This window comes from Ovis canadensis, chromosome 2 (assembly GCF_042477335.2).
Source record: "Ovis canadensis isolate MfBH-ARS-UI-01 breed Bighorn chromosome 2, ARS-UI_OviCan_v2, whole genome shotgun sequence".
Taxonomy (NCBI): Eukaryota; Metazoa; Chordata; class Mammalia; order Artiodactyla; family Bovidae; genus Ovis; species Ovis canadensis.
The window spans coordinates 140,463,506-140,490,112 of record NC_091246.1 but is presented as its reverse complement, the minus strand read 5'-3'; the positions used below and the strand labels follow the sequence as shown (position 1 = coordinate 140,490,112).

The 26,607-nt window shown below is 38.5% G+C and overlaps 1 protein-coding gene across 5 annotated transcripts in view; it reads right to left on the bottom strand.

Annotated features, from left to right (window-relative positions):
* The window catches only part of CHN1 (chimerin 1), a 215,530-nt gene that overhangs the window by 158,412 nt on the left and 30,511 nt on the right, over positions 1 to 26,607 (bottom strand). For all 5 annotated transcript variants that reach the window (XM_069577165.1, XM_069577166.1, XM_069577169.1 and 2 more), the window contains exon 3: positions 6,408 to 6,446. In XM_069577165.1, the coding sequence (XP_069433266.1) occupies positions 6,408 to 6,446 (39 nt within the window). The remainder of the gene's footprint in view (positions 1 to 6,407; positions 6,447 to 26,607) is intronic.

Here is a 26,607-nt window from a genome sequence, read left to right as displayed (position 1 = left end):
GCAAGAGAGAATTCAAACACCAAATAGCTAGCCAGAGGATAATTTTTTGGACATCTGAAAATGGACTGGTGATAAACTGTGTCAATACTATGACCTTCTAAGGGCTTCCCAGGTGACTCAATGGTAAAGAATCTGGCTGCCAATGCAGGAGCTGCAGGTTCAATCCGTGGGTCAGGAAGATGCCCTGGAGAAGGAAAGGCAACCCACTCCAGTGTTCTTGCCAGGATAATCCCAGGGATAGAGGAACCTGACTGGCTATAGTCCATGGGGTTGCAATGAGTCAGACACGATTGAGCAGACACACACACATACGTCCTTCTAAGCCTCACTTCAGGCTTTTTGACTTGACACAAAGAAAAAAACAGAAGAATGTATGGTTATCAGAGAATGTGTTTATGTAGGTCTAAGTTTATCTCTTGGAGAAGATCTGTTTTAATATATAATCAACATATAACTGAATTTAACAGTGTATTTAAATACATAGACATTTGGTCAATGTAATATCTGGGACAGCATCTGGGATTGTCAAATAATACAAAGCTCACATTTCAAGTGGACATATTATATAGACTCTGCCTTGATGATATTCACAAATAGTGCAGAGATATATTTAAATATATACAGTTAGACTATGTATATGTGTGTGTATGAAAGTGAAAGCCGCTCAGTCATTTCCGACTCTGCGACCCCACGGATTATATACAGTCCATGGGATTCTCCAGGCCAGAATACTGGAGTGGATAGCCTTTCCCTTCTCCAGGGGATCTTCCCAACCCGGGTCTCCTGCACTGCATATGGGTTCTTTACCATCAGAGCCACCAGAGGAGCCTGTGTGTGTGTACATACAGTAAATATACTAAGAACACAGACACACATCACTGTTCTGCACACTGTTCTGTGTTGCCTTTTATGTAAAGGCAACAAAGTACTGAAATTGCAAATGTGAACTCCGGAACTAGATCACCTGGAATTTGAATGCTGGTGCTCTGCCACTAACACTGCATACTGAGCAGCAGTTTTCATCATTTAAAATGGGGATAACAACAGTTTCTACTTTACAGATCACTGAAAGGATTAAATACTATACGTAAAAGACTTAAAACAGTCCCCAGCATATGATAAACAAAGATTAGCTGTTTTTATATGTAGGTGACTGATACTAATACAGAAAATTCTTTACAATAAATATTTGATTACCACAATGCATCTTCAGGTCATCACCAAAACATAACAACATGGTAATGCTATGATTTAAAAGGTGCTAAGAAGATGGAGCTTTAGTGTTTAAGAATCAAAAAATAAACAAAACACTTCCTCGTTTAATAATGTTTGACATCTACTAATAGAAATGTATTCCTTTGCCTTATTCTCCTTGTTGCAAAAATCCCTAAGAGACAAAATATATTAAAATAGTTTAGATAACCATATTTTACGGTGAAAGTTGGTTTTTCAAAAATGCTCCTGTGAATATGTTTTTTATGGATTAGAGAGATGCTATGAAGGGAATAATTCTGAGATGGGAAGGGAAGAGAGAAAACAGTGACAATAAATTTGTGTGGCCCCCTTAGCGAGAGCACATGTGCATCACCAGCGCGTACATGCTGCATCGCTTCAACTGTGTCCAACTTTGCGACCCTATGGACCATAGGCTCCTCTGTCCATGGAATTCTCCAGGGAAGAATACTGGGGTGAGGTGCCATGCCCTCCTCCAGGGGATCTTCCCAACCCAGGGATGGAACCTGCATCTCCTGGATTTCCCACAATGGCAGGCAGGGTCTTTACCACTGGAGACAGGTGTGAAGCCCAGAGGTAATTGTGAATCTCCATCCTCCCAAGAGGATCAAAACATGATTTGCAAAAAGGTCCATTCTTCAGGTCCATTTCTCCCTATTTGTAACTAAGATGTGAAAATTCAGTTCACATTTCTGTTTTGAGCAGTAGTTTTCCTTTGTCAAGAAAATGTTTTAGAAAGTAGGGTCACCTATGAACACTCAATTATGAGAACTGAGTAGTGCCCAAGGAGGACATTACAAGTTATCAGAGAAAGTAAAGTGTTGATTTGAGTAAAAGCACAAAAATACTGTAGTATCTGGTTATCATCAGTGATTCAGCTACCTTTTCAGTAAGCAAGTATTAAGACAAGCTAGAAAAAGAGTGATAACCTCATTAGAATTTTACTCTTTGCTTCCATCAGAGTTTCAAAGGGTATAGTTCTGTTTGATTGAGAAGAGTAATTTTTAGACAAACACCTCCCCTATTGGCCTGGTACCAGGGTTAGTCTAGCTCTATGACTCATTTTTAATAAAAATACATATAAAGGGAAGGTTTTTGAATATTGGATATAACTGAATATAACATAATTCAGAGAATGTTCATCAAAAGGATCATAAAAAATCATAAACTGTAATCGCTAAGCCACTTCAGTTGTGTCCGACTCTGTGTGACCCCAAAGACGGCAGCCCACGAGGCTCCCCCGTCCCTGGAATTCTCCAGGCAAGAACATTGGAGTGGGTTGCCATTTCCTTCTCCAATGCATGAAAGTGAAAAGTGAAAGGGAAGTCGCTCAGTCGTGTCCGACTCTTTGCGACCCCATGGACTGTAGCCTACCAGGCTCCTCCATCCATGGGATTTTCCAGGCAAGAGTACTGGAGTGGGGTGCCATCGCCTTCACAGAAACTGTAATTAATAAAGAATAACTAACTCAGGCCCTTCTAAACTTAGAAGGTATTTTTTTTTTGGTAATTTAACCTGATCTATGGGGAAACTGGAAACAGTGTCAGACTTTATTTTTGGGGCTCCAAAATCACTGCAGATGGTGACTGCAGCCATGAAATTAAAAGACGCTTACTACTTGGAAGAAAAGTTATGACCAACCTAGATAGCATATTCAAAAGCAGAGACATTACTTTGCCAACAAAGATCCACCTAGTCAAGGCTATGGTTTTTCCAGTAGTCATGTATGGATGTGAGAGTTGGACTGTGAAGAAAGCTGAGTGCCGAAGAATTGATGCTTTTGAACTGTGGTGTTGCAGAAGACTCTTGAGAGTCCCTTGGACTGCAAGGAGATCCAATCAGTCCATCCTAAAGGAGATCAGTCCTGGTTGTTCTTTGGAAGGAATGATGCTAAAGCTAAAACTCCAGTACTTTGGCCACCTCATGTGAAGAGTTGACTCATTGGAAAAGACTTTGATGCTGGGAGGGATTGTGGGCAGGAGGAGAAGGGGACGACTGAGGATGAGATGGCTGGATGGCATCACCGACTCGATGGACATGAGTTTGAGTGAAGTCTGGGAGTTGGTGATGGACAGGGAGGCCTGGCATGCTGCAGTTCACAGGGTTGCAAAGAGTGGGACGTGACTGAGCTGAACTGAAATGAAGCTGAAAGTCAGCTGACACTTAAATTGAACAATCATATAATAATTCACCAAAAATTAATAGCCAAATTCAAGATGAGAAGATGTATGATTAAAGTACTCAACATTTTTCAATCACCTCAAAAGTGTCAATATTTATGTACTTCTTACAGAAATTCTTAGTACCTAGAGACAATACACTGTGAATCACGTTCAGAGTCCACAAGCTGTCATCTTGAGGTCAAAATTGGCTTACATGTGTTTTTTCAGCATCTGTTTTTTAAATTAAAGTTTGTTTTTAACATTTAAAAATTAAAGAGATTTAGCAACAAAAATAAAAGCAAAAGAGAATTCCAGCTCCTCTTGAAACTGTTAGGCCCCTGGTTGATTTCAAGAAAGACATATTGAAAAGCAACAAAACTGCATTTGTTTTAAGAGTTCTCAACCTGGACACCTGCTAACTCCTACTAAATTATTGGTTTGAATTTGTAAGGTATTAGAATTATGTTCTCACAAGATCAATTGAACCAAAATCAGAATGCACAAAATAGACACAGGTTAAATGTTTCTTACAGAATCACAGTGAAAATAAGTTTCTTATAGAATCACATTATGAAAAGCTGCTCAGACCCCACAAAGCTAAAGACAGAAGAAAAATCCTTAACATGCTGCAACTTTTGACATGAGAATGTAACTAACTGTCCCCTTCAGTTTTCTAGATGTAGTACAGAATAGATGTGAACAATCAAAACATTCTGAATAGCTTTCATTCTGCTTGTACCTCCTTATGTGGACAGACATACATGATTTTTTTTTAAAGTCTCAATCCATTTAGATTTTACCACACCATTTTGAGAATTAATTATAAAAATTTAAGTCACAATACAGAGAAGGTAACATATGCATTATGGTTTGTCAGTCCCAAAGATGAACAAACAGAATTTGTTACTTATCAACTCTGAATAAGGCATATATAGGAATTAAACAAAATGTCACGGCTCAATTATTGAGGGTACAGGGCAGGGCTTTTTATCCCAGTAACTTAAAACTTCACTCACTCATGATGATGAAATAAGGGCGTCACAGACTTGTTAGTTCTAAAAAAACCTTTCCTATTAAAATGCACAGACTCTAGGACCTATGGACTTCTCACAGTATTATTCTTAAATACCTTACTGGGGATTATTTACAGTTACCTGGACATCAAACTGTAAAAGTTGACTGTGAGTGGCAAAGGCAAAAGAAACAAAAAGAAAACAAAAGAATTCAACCCACATCTCCATTTTTTTCTAGAATCAGAATTTTGACAAATATATTTAACAATCTAAACAATCATCATACCAAACAATTACTTCAATGTGAGAATGTAATTCTTACATGTTTCTCATTAGTTAAAATGTGCACATATACAAATTCTTAGACAACATCATGATTTCATAAAGTAATTTCACATGACTCATTTTAAATATGGGATGGGCCTTTCAGCTTAGCTTTAACAGTTTAATCATAAAATTTCCTTGAATTGGAAGTTTTTGCATTTGATGGTCAGAAAACAAAGTCTATTCTAATAATCTCCTCCTTATTCTACTGCTAAAATGATGAGGGGTGGCAGTGTTCTTCAGGCTTGAAGTCACTAAAAGAAACTATTAAAACTCAGTATTATCACCAAAATAAAAGAGGAAATATGCCATTTTAAAGACAAACGGTTGCTACTCTAAGACATATGAAGACACAGAAAATACCAATTGCATATACCACATTTAGCAGTCAACATTCTGCAGGGGGAAAATCACCACCATGATTAAATAACAGTCTGAGGTTTTATAAATGCTCTTACATTAAAATGTGCAAGGCACAAGTCAGAGCAAAGGGAATAAAGATAAACTGAAAACCAGAAAATGCAGAGATAAATTTTAAATAGGCCTCCCGCCAATGAGATTGTATGACAAAATCTTTGCGAGGTAAAGAACATTAGTCATTTTTATTCTTTCTTTGAACTACACTCCCCAGAAACAAAAAGAAAGCAGCAGGGGTGGGGGAAAATACATCCATGGACGTATTTTTAGAGACTATTCATTTTTGAACATTTTGGGCTTACTAAAATTAGCCCAAAGTGGAAACCTATTAAACAATATATTGTTCTGGGAACACAAAACAAATAAGAATCTGAATTACTGCTCTTTCAGTCAGCAAATTTCAACAACTTATAAATATCAAAATACAGAATAACTCAATATTTACAAAGATGCTAATAATCTATATTTAAAGTTTTTTAGATTGCTTATTCAACTCTATAAAGCATACAGAAGTTTACAGTATTGGTTTCTACAACAGCGCATTCATGGATTTTTAAAAAAACAACTATTGTATTAACCTTATTTCCATTTTAAAAAAATCTGAAATAGCTTTTATTTGATGCAACAATATTCTCTAGGAAACAAAGAAGGGAAAATAAAGGACTAAGAACATAGACTCATCAGAAAAAAATTGTACTCTAATGCAAAGTTTAAAGAACAGTATAGATTCAAATGTCTGTCTCTTATATTTGGGAAGGCAATTCCTAAAAAAAAACAAAAAACTTTTCTTTTGCCTCTTTTTACCCATTCTTTCTAGCAATTTAGCCTCTTGACTTATCATCATTTATTTATTCCTTTTTGATACAAAGAATCAGGATTAGAGAAAAAATTCCTTGAGTTCTCAGTTAGTTTCTCCTTGCATTAGTTTTACCAGCCATTGTCAGCAAGCGGTCTCGAGTTCCCTAATACAGAGTTCCATGTGAACTCGGGGATGAGATGCATTCCTAACATGCAAACCATGTACAGGCTTCGTGGAAATATTCCTGTTTCCCCACAGTTTCTTTTCCTGTGCTAGTCACAAATCTTGTTGTAAATTAATTTTTCAATAGTGGGCACAAAATTGAGTCAATCTTTGTATCTACTGAAGATTAGATTCTAAAATCTAAAAATATCTTAAAACAGTAAAAATATCTTAATATTTTTATGTTACTTATTAAGCACTATAACCCATCCAGTTTAAAATTATTTGTACACTTACAGTAAGATTTCCAAACAGGAGGTCTATATTCATCTGTATCTGAAAGAAAAAACAAATTAACGTTACTTAATATTTATATTTTAAATGAGTTATTTTAACCATTAATTCATTTAATATATATTTGTTGAGGTCTATTTGTCCTAGGCATTGTGCTAGGCACTAAAGGGTATTTAAAGATTTTTAGTCTTGGTTCCCCCTTCCTTGGAATAAAATTTCACAGAAATGTTTAAAGAAAATTATAGTTATTTATTCAACTGCTTATCACTTGAGAACATCAAGCTTAACTTTTACTGTTTTATCATCACTGAGGTAATAATCAATAATGTCTCTGGGCTTAACTTTCATTCCACTGAAGGATTCCTGAACTCATTGGAATTGTTCACCTTGGGAGGATGCCAGCGAAACTGGTTTTATTAACATTAGGAGAAAAGAACAGCAAGGTATGGACCTTAGTCCTCATACATCCTGGACAATCAAAACCAGGAAATGAGAAACACTTCAGTGAAGGTGAGTGTATCCAGGGAGCCACAAAGAACATGAGGTGAACACGTGCTCCCCAGGCCCATGAGCCTCCCTCTGCTCCAATGCGGAGCAGGAGAGCGAAGAGGCAGTGGGAAGTGACGGAAGGACACGCACAGGAGGGAGAAAGGAGAGGCGACAGCGCAGCCTGGCATTCTCATCTGTAAAGCACAGCTGAGGAATCGTCTTGCCAGCACGAAGTCATGCCTGCAAGGCCGTGCAGCCAAACCAGCAGACAGCATTCTGGTGTCGGGAGGTGTGGCCAGACACATCACCTGGCTCTGCTGGAATCCAAATAAACCCGTTGAGGAATCTGATCCTAAAAATCATGGTCTCCAAGGAAACAAGGAAATTCACAGAAGTCTACTGAGAAGGGTGAATCTTGCATACGTAGCTCATGTTAAAATTGTCACAGACTGAAAACATTCAGTCCCCAAATCCCAACCTTTGAAATGCAATCTTACACTTCATTTTTGATGTGTTATCATAAACCACCACTTCAATGCTTTGAATCAGAGGGCTACAGTAAGACTACCAATGATGGGCAAAAGGACATGAGAGGGAAATTCTACATCATGCAGTAATTACTTGGTACCAGAATAAATTTTCATGTATGTTTTCTCAAAGAATTAATAAAAGATGACACAAATAAATGGATGAAGGAATGCAGCAAACAGAACTGACTCTCATTATTCACAGAAGTTGCATCTTACAGCATCACCATATTCAGCGAATTAACCAACTGAACCACTGCTCTTGGGGAAGCAAGTTAGGCTCCTGTGAACCTCTGGTCACAATATTTTCATCAGCCAATCAATATATAACTTTGCTTTCTGTGTATTTCTGTTTAAAGATGCCTTATTAGTATATATTGTTGGTTCATCAACACTTAACTCACAGCCAACTAAACCTTAACTTATGTTTCAAAGAAGCTTATCTGACATGTATTTTCTCCATAAGACACATCATTGCCTTTTTGCACTTTGGAACACCAAATTTCAACAGAATTTTGACACTAGGGGCCATTTTAAAAAATAAAATCACCAATAAAAAGCCACACACACACACACACACACACACAAAGTGGCATTAACTAGGTCCTGATAAGAACATTTGTTTACAGTATGAGAGCTGAAACACAGAAGGCAGAGTTGCCTTGCTCAGCCTCAGCTGGGAATATACAGGTCAGGCAACTCAATTTGCCACTCTAAAAAAAAAAAAAAAAAATTGCCACTCTATAAATGTTGGCCAATGACCAAGAAAGTGTCACAAGTATTTATTTTAAAAGGGTTACAAATAAATGTTAGCAAGTAAGCAAATTTGCAAATACAGAATCAAGAATAAGGAGAATCATCTGTATATGAATGAGTAGTTATTTAGGAAAACTACCATCTCAGGTAAACTCACCTAGCAATGATATAACATTAGGATGAAATATGACCTTAGCACAGTTATATATATATGTACACATTTACCTAGCTAGGGGGTGGGGGTGAGCATGTGGGTGTGTATGTTTGGAAGGTCAATTATACTGATGTTTGCATTAAAAAATTAATTATAATTAATTGAATTATATTTTCTATACAAGAACAAATTTGCCTCTAAGCATTCAAGTCATTTAATGATTTCACCGATGCCATATGGATCCTGTTAAATTGCCATTCAATCCTAAGCCAGTTTTGGGTTTAATAGGAGAGTAGATGTTCACTCTCCTAGCATTTGGCCTAAAATATTCATGTGTGTGTCTCAGCCTTCTCACCAGCATCCAAACAGCATAAACTGCAGTGATGAGGCACCTCCCGACCCACTGGTGGAAGACAGCACATGTAGCCAGAAGAAAAGAAAAAAGGCACTCAACAAGGGTACTACCCAGGGTAGTAAAGAATTTAACCTTGCGCCTAAGAAGAGGTTTAACTTTCACCTTCAGCTCCTAGGAAGTAATTTTATTTGCCTGGGATCCTTGGGCTAGGCAGAGAGTAACAACGTGACTTAGGGTGGGGTTTTAGGTCCCAGTGTCAGTCAACTTGGAGACCAAGTTCCACCCTGTGCGTTGGCCACCATCATAAAGCCCTCATTAAAAACTCTGAACTCAAGGACTGAGAGAGTGTCCTTGGTTGGAAATCCTCCATGTATCTCATCATACATCAGTGCTGGAAGACAATGCATCCTGACTCCACAGAGGACAAGAGACGCTCAGTCTTTCTCCTGGACCCTGACTTAGGTGCTTCTTCCTCTGGTGGATTATAATCTGTATCTTTTCCCCGTAATAAATCATGACTCTCAGTGTAACAGTGTTTAGTGAGTCCTGTGAGTCCTTCTGGAGAATTATTAAACCCAAAGGTGATTTGACGGAACCACCTCCCACTTGCAATTGGGGTCAGATGTGAGAGAAGTGTTTGGGACTATGCCCTCTTACTTTGTAGTTGGCCCTAACTCCTTGCAAACCCTGTACAAGGTTGTGCGGATGAGCAGGCGACCCTGGAGATCATTTCCATTTTGGAGATGCTGAGAGAAAAAGAGGCTAATAGTCAAAGTTCTGTCTCTGCGGGATTGTTTACCTGGTCCTAGATAAGATTTCTGGAGGGGAACATCAACCTTAGCTTGCTGTGTGACTTTAGGAAACTTACTACCTCTTTTTTCTTTATGTATAGAGTAATAATATCATCTAAAATGGGAATAGTAATAACACAGGTTTGTTGGAGGATGAAATTAGGTATCATACATTAAGCATCTTGCACTCAGGAGAACTTTAGTAAATGAGAATCCTCTCCAGCCTTCACCAAAAGTGAAGTTAAAAACATGATGATGCTACCATATTTGCCTCAGGGCATTGTCAATGATTTCACCTATGCATTCTTATTATTTTGATCTTGCCTGTACACCTACTGTATTATAGAAGACATTATTCAAGATGTTACAGATCACGGTTTTGTGGCCAAACGAAATGAGTATTTGGCAAATAACCAAGAAATACTGGGATTTAAGTTTGTGTTTCCTTTAATGCTAAAAGAAGTCTAATCATTAGCGACATTTAGAAACAGAATGTGGGTTTTGAAAGTCTTTTCCGTATAAGCAAGGTGAAAAAGACAGCCTTCAGAGTGGGAGAAAGTAATAGTGAACGAAACTGACAAAGAATTAATCTCAAAAATATACAAACAGCTCATGCAGCTCAATACCAGAAAAATAAATGACCCAATCAAAAAATGGGCTAAAGAACTAAATAGACATTTCTCCAAAGACGACATACAGATGGCTAACAAACACATGAAAATACACTCAACATCACTCATGATCAGAAAAACGCAAATCAAAACCACAATGAGGTACCATCTCACACCGGTTACAATGGCTGCTATCAAAAAGTCTGCAAACAATAAATGCCGGAAAGGGTGTGGAGACAAAGGAACCCTCTTACACTGTCGGTGGGAATGCAAACTAGTACAGCCACTTTAGAGAACAGTGTGGAGATTCCTTAAAAAACTGGAAATAGAACTGCCTTATGACCCAGCAATCCCACTGCGGGGCATACACACCGAGGAAACCAGAATTGAAAGAGATACGTGTACCCCAATGTTCATCACAGCACTGTGTACAATAGCCAGGACATAGAAGCAACCTAGATGTCCATCAGCAGACGAATGGATAAGAAAGCTGTGGTACATATATACAATGGAGTATTACTCAGCCATTAAAAAGAATACATTTGAATCAGTTCTAATGAGGTGGATGAAACTGGAGCCTATTATATAGAGTGAAGTAAGTCAGAAAGAAAAACACCAATACGGTATACTAACACATATATATGGAATTTACAAAGATGGTAATGATAACCCTGTATGCGAGACAGCAAAAGAGACACAGATGTATAGAACAGACTTTTGGACTCTGTGGGAGAGGGAGAGGATGGGATGATTTGAGAGAATAGCACTGAAACATGTATATTACCATATGTGAAATAGATCACCAGTCCAAGTTCGATGCATGAAACAGGGCACTCAAAGCCGGTGCACTGGGCCCACCCAAAGGGATGGGGCGGGGAGGGCAGGGGGAGGGGGGTTCGGGAGAGGGGACACATGTACACCCGTGGCAGATTCATGTCAATGTATGGCAAAAACCACAATATTGTAATTAGCCTCCAATTAAAACAAATAAATTAATTTTATTTTAAAAAGTCTTTTCCTAGCAATCTTTTTTTCCAGTGGAAGTGTAAACTGGTGCAAGATTTCTAAAGAACAACTAGCAATACGTATCATGAGCCTTTAAAAGTGTGTGACAAGCATCCGTAAGGCAGAGTAAATGAGATGCTCTTTGAAAAAGAACACTTGAAAATTATGACAGTCTTTCTTATGTCTAGGGGGTGGAGATACTAGTTCACCATGGTATGGACCATTTTGTTAAACAAGTAAAGCAAAGGGTAGGTACCACCATCCTCAGGACTCAGGGGAAAGGGGCTCACTGGGAGGGGAAAGTTGCATGGTTTAGAAAAACATACCTTAGACTCTTAACAAATTAACTGCTAGAGTTGCTGAGACCAATTTTCTAGCATCCTAAATCCTTCTGGAAGGGAAGAAACATTACTCTTATCTTTGATTCCTTAGATTCAAATTTAAGAAGTTCTGTCATAGAAGAAACTTAGAGCCCAAACCAAGTTCTAATGACAGGAAAAGGCAGAAACTCTTCTGAAAGAAAAATGACCTTGAAAATGAAATAATTGAAACTGGTGATCTAGAGTCACGAAATAGGCTTACAGGTTTATTCAGAACAGATACTGGCCCAGCATGAGGCCAAGGCCAGAAGTGTCTCTGACCTCAGCCTCCTTGACACATGGAACGTTCAGTGTAGGGAGTGTGAACAAATAAACTGCAATCTTGACCTCCAGCTGGGTTCACTAATTTGTGACTCGGGCCAAATCTGACTAAAATGGATATCCTAGTAGCAGTGGGACAAAAAACTATCTACCAAAGGCTGGACTTCAACACTGACAGAAAGTGACAAAGAGAAGGAAGGTAAACAGTATATAATTATACTTACTGAACTTCTCTTCTGGGTATTTGTAAGAGAACAGGACTACTTTGGGACTGAGAAAGCCTCATGAAGTTCAAACCTGGGGGAGGAGACTGCCTAAAGAGAAAGACACTAAATTTCCTGCTAACTGAGGAAACGAGGAAAAAATATGGGGGTATATTTGTTCCTTCTGCACACTTTTGACCCAGCAGTTCTATTTCTAGGAACTTCTAATAAAATAATTATGTATGTTAGGCAAATATTAATACAGAGGAATATCACTGAAATATTTCTTTTAAAACTAAAAAAACTGGATTCAACCTAAATGCTTAACAATTAGAGACTGATGAAATCAATGATGATAGATTATAGTTTGAAGATACTTTGACTACATCAAGAATTCACCTTTAATCAGTTAGAAAGTCTGACAGATATTTTAAATATTTTTAATCTTTTAAACCAGTGGCTCTCAGACCTTTTGATTTCAGAAATGTGGATTCTAGGGAGCTTTAAATTTCTATTGATATTAACCATATTAGTAGAAGTTAAAACAAATGTTAATAGCATATATTTGGCAATTTATTAAAAATAATAAATTGGCTATATCCTAAACATTTTTATGAAAAAACTTTAGCTTTCAAAACAAAACTTCGTTTTACATTTTGCACATCTCTCTACTATCTGGTATAAGTGAAGACAGCTGGTTTCTCCTATCTGCTTCTGTATTCAATCTGTTGTGGCATCACATGCCATGTACAGCTGGAACATCCAACTAGCCACTTGTGAGAGAGGAGAATGAAAAAGGCAAAGAATCCATTATTACTATTATTTAAAATAGTTTTGACCTTGTGAAAACTCTGAAAAAACTTGGAGATTTGTAGGAGCCCCTAGAACATGCTTTGAGAACAACTATTTCAAACGATGATTTCCTTGGCATATTTAGGACATGGGGTAAGGTAGGATAAGATACATTTTATCTAACAGAAGAAATATAAAAGTTAACTAAGGCAGGAAAAGAGAGGAAATCATTAATTCCTTTAACGGATCAAAGTCCTTTCAGTTTATTCAAAGGAAGTTATCAAGAGCCTTCAGCTACAGGTCTCAAGGGCTCCCATCACCTCCTTTTTATTCTGTCAGAAAATCCACCCAGACCAAGCATTTAAACAGGACAGACTCCATCTCTAGAGCCTGACTGAGAATGACAGCCAGACAACCTATGACTCAGTGACAGCTAATTTTAAAACCACCTTAACAAATTCAGGGACAGCTGCTTAAAATAATCTTAGCATGGTATAGATGAGAGCTTAAATTAACTACATCCCCACAAAATTCATTTTTCCCACTGCCTTTAAGTGTCAGTAATACTTTTCATTCACTACACAAAAGACAATTGTATATAAATATAAAATTATTGATTTTTGTTAAAATGTTAAAATAATTATTAAAGTTTATGGCAGAAATGTTAAAATAATCAGAAAGTTTAATTCATTCAGTAAATGCATATTACAGAGCTTCTATGAGTAAGAATGTCAGTAGCAGGGTAGGTCCAGATGTAGTTTATGCCTTAAAGGCAATAAGAAAAACAGGATGGATATGATTAGTTACTAACAAAGTAATATAATAAGAGTAATACATAATACTCTTATACATAAGTACAGTTTTATAAACCATCATCTTGTCAAAATGCTTGACAAGACTAGGCTCCAGTATTTGCTGACCTGATGAAAGAATGAAGAAGGAATCACTTTTGGCCGGAGTGTCAAGAAAGACAAACCAGAGATGACATCATTTGACAATGGCGCCGACAGAAGATTTTTAAAATATAGGGACCAAGGGAAGGAGACTGGAAATAAAAGAGAGCGTAACATTCTAAACAGAGGGCACGGTGAATAGGGCACAGAAGCAAGACAGTTCAGATAGTTTTTGAGAAACTGCAAAAATACAGGGTGGCTAAAATAAAAGACACATTGAGAAAAGCTTGAGACAGGCGCTGGAGGGAAGCTGCGCTGTGTGGTCCAGGAGAGCATCTGTAAGTGATGACCGCGTGTTTTCCTCTGCTTTGTGTATCAAATACTCAGATGTCCGAGAGGAACACCAAGGAATACCATTTATCGAGTCACAAGGTTAAATGTGCTTATAAATACCCTAATGTTCTGAATTTTTAGATTAACTTAGAACAATGTACAACTGAATTAAATATTTATACTCTCTCCAATTAGATCCTATTTAGGTCTCATACATCTACGATGTCATTGAAAATGACTGACCTTTGAAAATGTAAAAAAATTATTTAATCTATTACACAGTTTTGTGAATCATTATATAATAGTTATGTCTTATGAATTCTTTGGCTTAGAATAATATTCCACTGATGAAGTTTAAACCTGCTTAACTTTTTATTTTAAAATATAAATAGTTCATTCTATAGAACTACAAATTTAAGCTGTTTACTGTTTTAGGCTCAAAGCAAAAAGGCTTTTACAACTTTTTAATAATATGATGAATTTTCTCAACAAAGACGATGTTGCATTTTAAATGAAGTTTAGACTAATGACATTCACACTCAAAAACTATATGATTAATGTTTTAAAGCATGTTTCAGATTGCCTTTGGTTTGAAAATTAACAATGTAGAATTCTATTTGAAGAAAGATGACACTTATGGATGAGAAAAAGAGCCATTTTTCCCTTGAAATGCAGACTCAACTTTCAACCTACTGGCAAGAGATTTCCTATCCTGTTTTCATCAGAAAATACAATGAATTAATGACTAATCCACACCTGTTGTGTACCAAATTTTGGCATACCAAAATAGTGAGATGCTTGTGACCATAAAACTAATAAAGTGATCTTCTAAAAGAACAAGGGCATAAAATTCACAATAAATACCAAAGAATTACTACAGTTAATATTTGCAAGAGTCATAAGGAAAACTAAACTCTAAAAGAAACATATTTCTTGGAAAACAAAATTTCACAGCAAAAATTTAAAGGCTTATAATAACATTCAACATTCACAATTCTAAGGAGAAAGCTAATAAAAAAGGGCTCTGCTAGGTTTCTAGGTAACTCATACCGACTAAATGTCTTTCCTAGAAGATGCTTCAAAACACAATGAGTAAGCATTTTAACTAAAACAATTAATATTCACTCTGCAAAGTCATGGCCAAATCAGGTCAGTTAAATTCACCCTCAGAAGAAACAAAGTCCTTTAAAACTGCTCCAAGTTGAAAAGTGATATGTCATGATAAAATTCTGATGGAAATAAACTATTTTAAAACCAAAGATAATTGTTTTTAATTCTTCAGAGAATAATGACCCAGAACTGTTAGTACAAGAGAAAGAAAAAAAAAAAAAACAACCTCTTAGACTGTGCAACTGGAGTAGTGATATCTAGCTTCATCAAAGATCTCCAAACACAAATACTCAAGTGCAGCGCTCAACTCTTCAACCACGGACCCACAGTTGGGCCAAGAAAACCTCCCACATTAAATGTGAGCCAAACTTGGAAATCTCTTTTGAAAACTCAAGCTTGGCCTTTAATTAAAGATCTAAGCAATGTTTCCTCTAACCAACTTGGCAGACCTAGCAAACAAACTACACAAACAAAGCCTTCTGCTTACTCCAATCTTTTCACTATACAGTATTCTTGGAACAAAAAATCTATACACAGGAACTAGGTCATTCAGCTCAAGTCAAAGGTAATAAGGGCTGTCATTTTCCAACCTACTATTTCTCCTAGACAGGCATCTCTCTCTGAAGTTTTCTCTTTAAAAGGTTTGGTCATTTCTCATCATGTTAACCTAACATATTGGCATATTAACAGAAAGTCCTCAGGCTCACTCAACACAAGGTTTCTAAAAAGAACTTTAAGAAGAGACTTAACTCCTATCTAGCTCTCAAGGTGCCCAAATAGCTCCCATTTGGATTTTGTTAGATAAGTAAAAAAATTGACCTTTACTAACATGATATAGTTCCTAAAACCCTCTACCACAAAATGCAGAATACACAAAACTCAACGAATGTGACAGAGCATATGTGATTACTCTGCATCCCACATATCTAAAATTAAACTGCAATAAATCGTTCAAGAAATCCTTGTAATTCTACATCTGTAAGAGAGTATATACCATATGAAATATACATTTTACCAAATACACAAAGAACACACCTGGAGAACACTTTTTCCAAATTCAACAACTTAAGACTTTTAACCACCTTGAGCACTTGAAATCCCAGATATTAAAAATATAACCATGAAAACTCTTCACAGAATTTTTATTTTTATAAATACAAAATCTAGAAAACACTTTTAGTGGAGATCTTAGTTATCTAAGAAGTATAACTCAGTTGTCTCAAACGCCCTCAATTCCTTCAATACCCTCGTTCTTTTCTTAATGGAAAAGTTGCAAACAACATTTCTTCTTGCTATTCATACTTTGGGACAAATCATTCCGGACCCAAAGGTCAGGATTTCCCACTGCTTTAAATATACAGTTTTGTAGCAATATCTCACTAGGATCCTTGCCCTTGGGAAAGGAATCTATCCCCATATTCTTAGCCTTAGAATGCGCATTATTTTTTAACACAGATTCACAGAACAGATTCCACAATGCCAGCAAGCAATCTTTCAAAGTCTTGCCTTACATTAATTACTGTTTAGTTTTATCAAGAGGACACTCAGAAAACAGGATACATTAACCCTTAAATTTAACTCTATGGGGGAAAGACAGGTAATGTTTATTACTGATATTTTGATATCATAGATAAGTAAGGTGGGAAAAGGTCACTTCCTCCCTCATCTTATCACTGATAATTTCCAAATATGCTTCTTTTAAACCGGACTTCTCTGGGAAAATCGATCAAAGTCTATCGCTATCTCTCTTTCTCAAACACATACACAAAACGGATTCTGAAGAATACAGAAAAGTTTGCTTGAGATCACAGGATGTGGAGCCAAATGTGGGAAAAGGCAGTTCACAGCTGTAGGAAGAAAACAGAGTCAGATGTGGAAGTAATAATGTGTAAGCCACAAATGAGCATAGTTGGATAATTTTAAGCACATGCTTAGATGTCCCAAGGTATAATAAAACGCTCAGCATGTTTTAATCAACAGTGCTTTGACTGTGCACATGCCAAGATGCAAAAACTCTTTGGAAACAAGAACTTGTGCTTCAAATGGATAGGTTATCTATGCTTCTCCCTTTGAGAGCAGAACCCAGGACATGAAAGATCTGGGGCTGTGGTCTCTCTTGCCAACAGCTGCAGCCAGCAAGCCCCAAAATGAACATGTACTGGATTTCTTTGTCTCAAAGAAGCTCCTCCTGTGTGGGGACATGAGGAGCAACTAACTGGAAGTACCATAGGAACAAAGATCCACCGTTCTCAATTCCCAAAATCTGAATTCTTTGAAGAGTGAAAATATTTTTATAACTCATTTGGTTGCAAACTCTAATCCAACCTGAACCTAAGAGTGTTTTAATAGCTCTTTATAACTCATTTGATGGCAAAGCCTCACCTGAACGGATGTGAGAATCTTTAGTCTTTATTTACTAGACGGAGTGTGACTCCACTTGTTTCACCGAAGAAATACTATTGTGTGATTAGAGACTGGTGGCTCAGACATTACTAGGGTGTTATGTATGTATGTAAAAATATAAAATGTATCACCTTTCCAAAATCTGAAAAATTCTTAATTCTAACATACATTTGTTACCAAGAGCTTTGGATAAAGGAATCCAAATCCATTATTAACATCACAGCTAATCGTGTTACAACGTGAAGTCAGAATTCGACACTCTCCTGCTGGATTCTCTCCAATGGTTTTCTGTCTTCACAACAGTCTACGACAGCAGTCCCCGACCATGTGGGCACCAGGGACTGGTTTCATGGAAGACAATTTTCCCACGGACTAGGGATGACAGGGATGGTTCAAGTGCATTACATTTACTGTGCACTTTATTTCTACTATTTTTACACCAGTTCCACCTCAGGTCATCAGCCATTAGCTCTCAGGTTGGGGACCCTTGGTCTACAAAACTGCTATGCAAAGAAGACCACAACACTGACATCACCTGGTAAGCCACTAAAAATGCGGAACTGCAGGACCCAACGCTCATCTCTGAATGCGAATCTGCAGTTTCACAAGATCCCCAGGTGATGTGCACGCACCTGAATGCCCAGCAGCACTGACCTCTAAGACCCGAGATGATTTGTCCTCCTTATTTTATACAGTTCATTTCCTGCTTCTCTCCCCCCTCACCCACGCTTGGACAGTCTCTCTGGTTTCCTTGCCATTCATCAAACACACAAGGAAACTTCCACCTAGCTATTCCCTGGAACTGGAATCCGCTCCCCAAAAGAATCTCTGTTGACTTGCTCCTTTACCTGCTTCAGTTCTTTCCTCAAAAGTCACCCTCTAAGTGATGCCTTCCCTGTCACCCTAACTAAAATGCTCAAATCCCCCTGACAATTTATATTCTCTTGTTTTCATTGATTGTCATCGTATTCTTTCTCTTTCAGTTCAGTTCAGTTCAGTCGCTCAGTCGTGTCCGACTCTTTGTGACCCCATGAATCGCAGCACGCCAGGCCTCCCTGTCCATCACCAACTCCCGGACTTCACTCAGACTCACGTCCATTGAATCACTGATGCCATCCAGCCATCTCATCCTCTGTCATCCCCTTCTCCTCCTGCCCCCAATCCCGCCCAGCATCAGAGCCTTTTCCAATGAGTCAACTCTTTGCATGAGGTGGCCAAAGTACTGGAGTTTCAGCTTCAGCATCATTCCTTCCAAAGAACACTCAGGACTGATCTCCTCTGGAATGGACTGGTTGGATCTCCTTGCAGTCCAAGGGACTCTCAAGAGTCTTCTCCAACACCACAGTTCAAAAGCATCAATTCTTCGGCGCTCAGCCTTCTTCACAGTCCAACTCTCGCATCCATACATGACCACTGGAAAAACCATACCCTTCACTAGACGGACCTTTGTTGGCAAAGTAATGTCTCTGCTTTTCAATATGCTATCTAGGTTGGTCATAACTTTTCTTCCAAGGAGTAAGCATCTTTTAATTTCATGGCTGCAGTCACCATCTGCAGTGATTTTGGAGCCCGTCAAAATAAAATCTGATGCTATTCCCACTGTTTCCCCATCTATCTGCCATGAAGTGATGGGACCAGATGCCATGATCTTTGTTTTCTGAATGTTGAGCTTTAAGCCAACTTTTTCACTCTCCTCTTTCACTTTCATCAAGAGGCTTTTTAGCTCCTCTTCACTTTCTGCCATAAGGGTGGTATCATCTGCATATATGAGGTTATTGATATTTCTCCAGGCAATCTTGATTCCAGCTTGTGCTTCTTCCAGCCCAGCATTTCTCATGATGTACTCTGCATAGAAGTTAAATAAGCAGGGTGACAATATACAGCCTTGACGTACTCCTTTCTCTGTTTGGAACCAGTCTGTTGTTCCATGTCCAGTTCTAACTGGTGCTTCCTGACCTGCATACAGGTTTCTCAAGAGGCAGGTCAGATGATCTGGTATTCCCACCTCTTTCAGAATTGTCCACAGTTTATTATAAACCACACAGTCAAAGGCTTTGGCATAGTCAATAAAGCAGAAATAGATGTTTTTCTGGAACTCTCTTGCTTTTTCCATGATCCAGCGGACGTTGGCAACTTGATCTCTGGTTCCTCTGCCTTTTCTAAAACCAGCTTGAACACCAGGAAGTTCACGGTTCACATATTGCTGAAGCCTGGCTTGGAGAATTTTGAGCATTACTTTACTAGCGTGTTAAGATAAATACAATTGTGCGGTAGTTTGAGCATTCTTTGGCATTGCCTTTCTTTGGGATTGGAATGAAAACGGACCTTTTCCAGTCCTGTGGCCACTGCTGAGTTTTCCAAATCCATATCAATACCTAAAACAGTAACATTTTGCCAAATTGTGTTGGTTTTTGTCTCTTTCCACTGGAATGTAAACTTCGAGAAGGCAGGGATTCTTTTGCCTGTTTTTCACACTGTTTTATCCTTAATGCCTAGAACAGCAATTCCTGGTGTGGTCTGTAGACCTCTGTGGATCACCGAGGCTCTTTTAGGGGGTACACAAGGTCAAGACTATTTTCATAATGACACCAAGAAACGTGCTTTTTTCACTGTGCTGACGTGTACACTGGTAGTGCCAAAGCTCTGGTGGGTAGAAGGGCTGGTGCTTCAGCACAGAATAATGCAGGGCCACCAAACTACATCACGGTCTTTAAAAAGAATTCAATTTCACTTGGTAATGTCCCCGAACACTTGCTTCCTCAATCTTGACCCCTGTGTACATGCTTTTGTGAGGAAACGGGAAGTATGCATAGGGTATACCTGCTGCTCCCTGCAGTGTGACGCTGTCTGGAGGAAAAGTACACGTGAGATCATACGAGTTGTGAGCTGGACTAGCTGTAATTTTCACAGACACCATTCCACTGGAAAGAATGACTAACAAACTATTCAGACTTGGGCATTAGGCGTCTATTTCTTCAAAATGAACAACGTGAGCTTGTCACTTTGAGGAAAGTAACACAAAAGAGTCATAAAAATCCAAGCCTTCAAATGAAAATGACAGTTTGGGGAAATTGGCGTTAATATTTAAAGACTTCTATGATGAGATCAAGGGATATTAAAGACTGTGATTTGTTAATACATTGTACAATGAAATCAAGCATGTATCTGCTGATACTTTTTAAAGTTGTTTGTCTTTATATCTGGAGACAAACAGAGATCATTCTGTCGTTTTTGAGATTGCATCCAAGTACTGCATTTCAGACTCTTTTGTTGACCATGATGGCTACTCCATTTCTTATGAGGGATTCCTGCCCGCAATAGTAGATATAATGGTCATCTGAGTTAAATTCACCCATTCCAGTCCATTTTAGTTCGCCGATTCCTAGAATGTCAACGTTCGCTCTTGCCATCTCTTGTTTGACCACTTCCAATTTGCCTTGATTCATGGACTTGACACTCCAGGTTCCTATGCAATATTGCTCTTTACAGCATCGGATCTTGCTTCTATCACCAGTCACATCCACAGCTGGGTACTGTTTTTGCTTTGACTCCATCCCTTCATTCTTTCTGGAGTTACTTCTCCACTGATCTCCAGTAGCATATTGGGCACCTAATGACCTGGGAAGTTCCTCTTTCAGTATCCTATCATTTTGCCTTTTCATACTATTCATGGGGTTCTCAAGGCAAGAATACTGAAGTGGCTTGTCATTCCCTTCAATATCACAGTTATCCAAGTCTATGCCCCAACCAGTAACACTGAAGAAACTGAAGTTGAACGGTTTTATGAAGACCTACAAGACCTTTTAGAACTAACACCCAAAAGAGATGTCCTCTTCATTATAAGGGACTGGAATGCAAAAGTAGGAAGTCAAGAAACACCTGGAGTAACAGGCAAATTTGGCCTTGGAATGTGGAATGAAGCAGGGCAAAGACTAATAGAATTTTGCCAAGAAAATGCATTGGTCATAGCAAACACCCTCTTCCAACAACACAAGAGAAGACTCTACACATGGACATCACCAGATGGTCAACACCGAATCAGACTGATTATATTCTTTGCAGCCAAAGATGGAGAAGCTCTATACAGTCAACAAAAACTAGACCAGGAGTTGACTGTGGCTCAGATCATGAACTCCTTATTGCCAAATTCAGACTGAAATTGAAGAAAGTAGGGAAAACCACTAGACCATTCAGGTATGACTTAAATCAAATCCCTTATGATTATACAGTGGAAGTGAGAAATAGATTTAAGGGCCTAGATCTGATAGATAGAGTGCCTGATGAACTATGGAATGAGGTTCGTGACACTGTACAGGAGACAGGTATCAAGACCATCCCCATGGAAAAGAAACACAAAAAAGCAAAATGGCTGTCTGGGGAGGCCTTACAAATAGCTGTGAAAAGAAGAGAGGCGAAAAGCAAAGGAGAAAAGGAAAGATATAGGCATCTGAATGCAGATTTCCAAAGAATAGCAAGAAGAGATAAGAAAGCCTTCTTCAGCGATCAATGCAAAGAAATAGAGGAAAACAACAGAATGGGAAAGACTAGAGATCTCTTCAAGAAAATTAGAGATACCAAGGGAACATTTCATGCAAAGAAGAGCTCAATAAAGGACAGAAATGGTATGGACCTAACAGAAGTAGAAGATATTAAGAAGAGGTGGCAAGAATACATGGAAGAACTGTACAAAAAATATCTTCACAGCCCAGATAATCATGATGATGTGATCACTAACCTAGAGCCAGACATCTTGGAATGTGAAGTTAAGTGGGCCTTAGAAAGCATCACTAGGAACAAAGCTAGTGGAGGTGATGGAATTCCAGTTGAGCTATTTCAAATCCTGAAAGATGATGCTGTGAAAGTGCTGCACTCAATATGCCAGCAAATTTGGAAAACTCAGCAGTGGCCACAGGACTGAAAAAGGTCAGTTTTCATTCCAATTCCAAAGAAAGGCAATACCAAAGAATGCTCAAACTACTGCACAATTGCACTCATCTCACATGCTAGTAAAGTAATGCTCAAAATTCTCCAAGCCAGGCTTCAGCAACACGTGAACCGTGAACTTCCTGATGTTCAAGCTGGTTTTAGAAAAGGCAGAGGAACCAGAGATCAAATTGCCAACATCCGCTGGATCATGGAAAAAGCAAGAGAGTTCCAGAAAAACATCTATTTCTGCTTTATTGACTATGCCAAAGCCTTTGACTGCGTGGATCACAAGAAACTGTGGAAAATTCTGAAAGAGATGGGAATACCAGACCACCTGACCTGCCTCTTGAGAAATCTGTATGCAGGTCAGGAAGCACCAGTTAGAACTGGACATGGAACAACAGACTGGTTCCAAATAGGAAAAGGAGTACGTCAAGGCTGTATATTGTCACCCTGCTTATTTAACTTCTATGCAGAGTACATCATGAGAAACGCTGGACTGGAAGAAACACAAGCTGGAATCAAGATTGCTGGGAGAAATATCAATCACCTCAGATATGCAGATGATACCACCCTTATGGCAGAAAGTGAAGAGGAGCTAAAAAGCCTCTTGATGAAAGTGAAAGAGGAGAGTGAAAAAGTTGGCTTAAAGCTCAACATTCAGAAAACAAAGATCATGGCATCTGGTCCCATCACTTCATGGGAAACAGATGGGGAAACAGTGGAAACAGTGTCAGACTTTATTTTGGGGGGCTCCAAAATCACTGCAGATGGTGACTGCAGCCATGAAATTAAAAGATGCTTACTCCTTGGAAGAAAAGTTATGACCAACCTAGATAGTATATTCAAAAGCAGAGACATTACTTTGCTGACTAAGGTCCGTCTAGTGAAGGCTATGGTTTTTCCTGTGGTCATGTATGGATGTGAGAGTTGGACTGTGAAGAAGGCTGAACGCCGAAGAATTGATGCTTTTGAACTGTGGTGTTGGAGAAGACTCTTGAGAGTCCCTTGGACTGCAAGGAGATCCAACCAGTCCATTCTGAAGGAGATCAACCCTGGGATTTCTTTGGAAGGAATGATGCTAAAGCTGAAGCTCCAGTACTTTGGCCACCTCATGAGAAGAGTTGACTCACTGGAAAAGGCTCTGATGCTGGGCGGGATTGGGGGCAGGAGAAGGGCACAACAGAGGATGAGATGGCTGGATGGCATCACTGATTCGATGGACATGAGTCTGAGCAAACTCCAGGAGATGGTGATGGACAGGGAGGCCTGGCATGCTGCGATTCATGGGGTCACAAAGAGTCGGACACAACTGAGCAACTGAACTGAACTGAACTGAACTGTCTTTATACTTAGAAATGTCTCTTAACAGTAGGCTTCGCTGGTGGCTCAGATGGTAAAGAATCTGCCTGCAATGCAGGAGACCCATGTTCAATCCCTGGGTCGGGAAGATCCCCTGGAGAAGGAAATGGCAACCCTCTTCAGTATTCTTGCCAGGAGAATCCCAAGGACAGAGGAGCCTGGCAGACTATAGTCCATGGGGTCGCAAAGAGTAGGACACAATTGAGTGACCATCACTCACTCACAATGAAATGGGTTAACTTTTGGAAGATCTGTATAACTCAATGAGCAAATATTTTTGAAAAGACAAATGCGTGTCTTTTCAAAAGCTCACACAGGTAGAAGATCCAATCAAAGCACAAGATAGGACAGCAGATTCTAATGTAACAAGAATACATAATGTTCACTAACATGGTTTCAAAGTCTAGGTTACCACCCTTTATTTAGAAACTATCACTCATTGGGTTTTATAGTCATATCAAAGAATATCTATACCTATTTGAAAAATTATTAAAATACTCCCATTTTCAATTACATATCTGTTATGAGGCCAGATTTTCTTAATACACTCCAATCAAAACATATTACAACAGATGATAGTAGTTATGGGCTTTCTACTTTTAAGCTAGACATCAAAAAACTGTAACAATGTAAAAGAATGCCATGCTTCTCACTATCTTAAAAATGGTGTTTTTCATAAAATTTTATTTATGCTAACATGTAATATACTCTTATTTTTAAACCAAAAGATAATTTTTTTAATTTGTCTTATTTTCAAATACAGTAAATGGGAATATATATATAACCCACATAAACAAATGTTCCTCAATAATGTTTAAGTACATAAATGGGTCCTGAGATTAAAAAGTCTGAGAATCATTGGCTAAAACTATAACTAGTAAATAAATAGTAGTAAGTTTTGTTGCCCTGAATACTTAACAATGTGCTGGGCTCTTGTTAAATACTTTTACATTTATTTATGCCTCCCAACAACCTTATAAAGTAAGTATTATTGCTATCATCATTTGATAGGTGAGAAAACTAATACTTGAAAAAGATCAAGGCAGTTTTCAAAGTCACAAGTAGCAGTCAGTATTAGGTGACTTCAGATTTCATGTTCCTAACCATTACTGACACTTAAATAGTGGCATGCTGGGTTGGAAACAAGGCAAATGGTACAAAGCCCAGTGACGACTTTAAAAATATCAAAGCATAAGAAGCGGCCAAAATACACAGCCAAATGTGTGGGGACTGAAGAAAGGCAATCCAAGGAGGGTCATATGAGTAGAAGAAAGACCAGAATAACTTTTCAGAGGCAGAATCAGATGTTTGAGAAAGTAGATCTCACAAGATTACAACCACCACCACTAGGCTGAACAACAGACGATAAAAACCCTAAGATGTCTATTCAGCTTTGAGACCAGGTTCCAAGGATGGTACAGACAAGCTGATATCCCGCTATGGCCAGGTTCATTCGTGATGCTGTCGAAGTCTTCCTGCCGAGGTTGAGCTCCTTGTTATCTCAAGCTTGACTATAACTTTCAATGAAATGTTTCAGATACTCATTAATGTTTCAGATGCTCATTAAATCTACCCACCTCAAGAAACACCTCCTCTGCTGCCCACCGTAGGGTGATATCCTGAAACTTCATCATTCTGACTGGATTAGTGACAAGAAGGGCATTTAATGTCTGCATTTTACAAAGGAGTCCTGTAAGGTCAAGAACAGTAATTCCTTTTCAACTTCAAATTGTCCTAAGCGAAAAATTCCTGGTAGAATATGCAGATATACGTTCCATGGTCTTGAAGCTTCTACATATTATAATATTTAAACCACGATTCACTGACTGGGCAGGGAGGGAGGAAGGAGATGAAATGGGTGGCAGTGCAGTAAGCCTAGTTTTAGCAAAGCACCATTCAGACAAATACTGGAAGTCAGGGTGCAGGAAGTAAAGTGAGATTCGGAACCATTCTCACTCTATTGAAAGGGAGGCCAAATGTCAGGCTAGAGTGGTTCACCTACATGTAATGTGTTCAGTGCTGAGACTGTCAAGAATTAGGCTCTATAACCCTATCAGGAAAAAATTTTGACTCAGCTATGCATGCAGAAGGCCAGAAATGGAAAATATAACCTCTTGATATGTATAATATTTGCAGTAATGGAAACAATGAATTTATAAGTAGAGTCTCAAAACTTTGAGCGAGGGAGATTCTGAAAAGATCTAATATACAAGGAATGATAAATGATAACTGACATTCTCTTTCTCAAGTCTTGTTTTCTTTGTGTATCAGTGAATATAAGAAGAAAATTATGAAGGCATTTCATAGCTTCACTATGAAATTACCAGAATTACCCTAATACTATTTTTGCCTGGAACCTTCCAGTTCCTCAACCACAAATTCTTCTACATGGGGTCATCAAAGTTATCAACAAAAATCTAAGTTTTAGAAAGAGAATGCTAGGTGACGCTGATTATGCTCACTGGTATTTTCCAGAGCTGAGAGGGCTATCAGCCAATCACCACGCCTCCTGTCCACCACAGCCCATGCTCTGACACAGGGCATATGCAACTATGGTGACTCAACGTTTTGCTAGATCCTAAGACAGAAAACATGTATATGAAACACATTTATTGTGCTTTAGATTCCTCAGTGTTCTGCAGTCTTCTTGCATGACAGTGAAAGTGAAAAAGTGAAAGTCACTCAGTCATGTCTGACTCTTTGCCACCCCATGGACTGTAGTCCATGGAATTCTCCAGGCCAGAACACTGGAGTGCATAGCCATTCCCACCACCAAGGAATCTTCCCAACCCAGGGAGCGAACTCAGGTCTCCTGCATTGCAAGCAGCTTCTTTACCAACTGAGCCACAGGG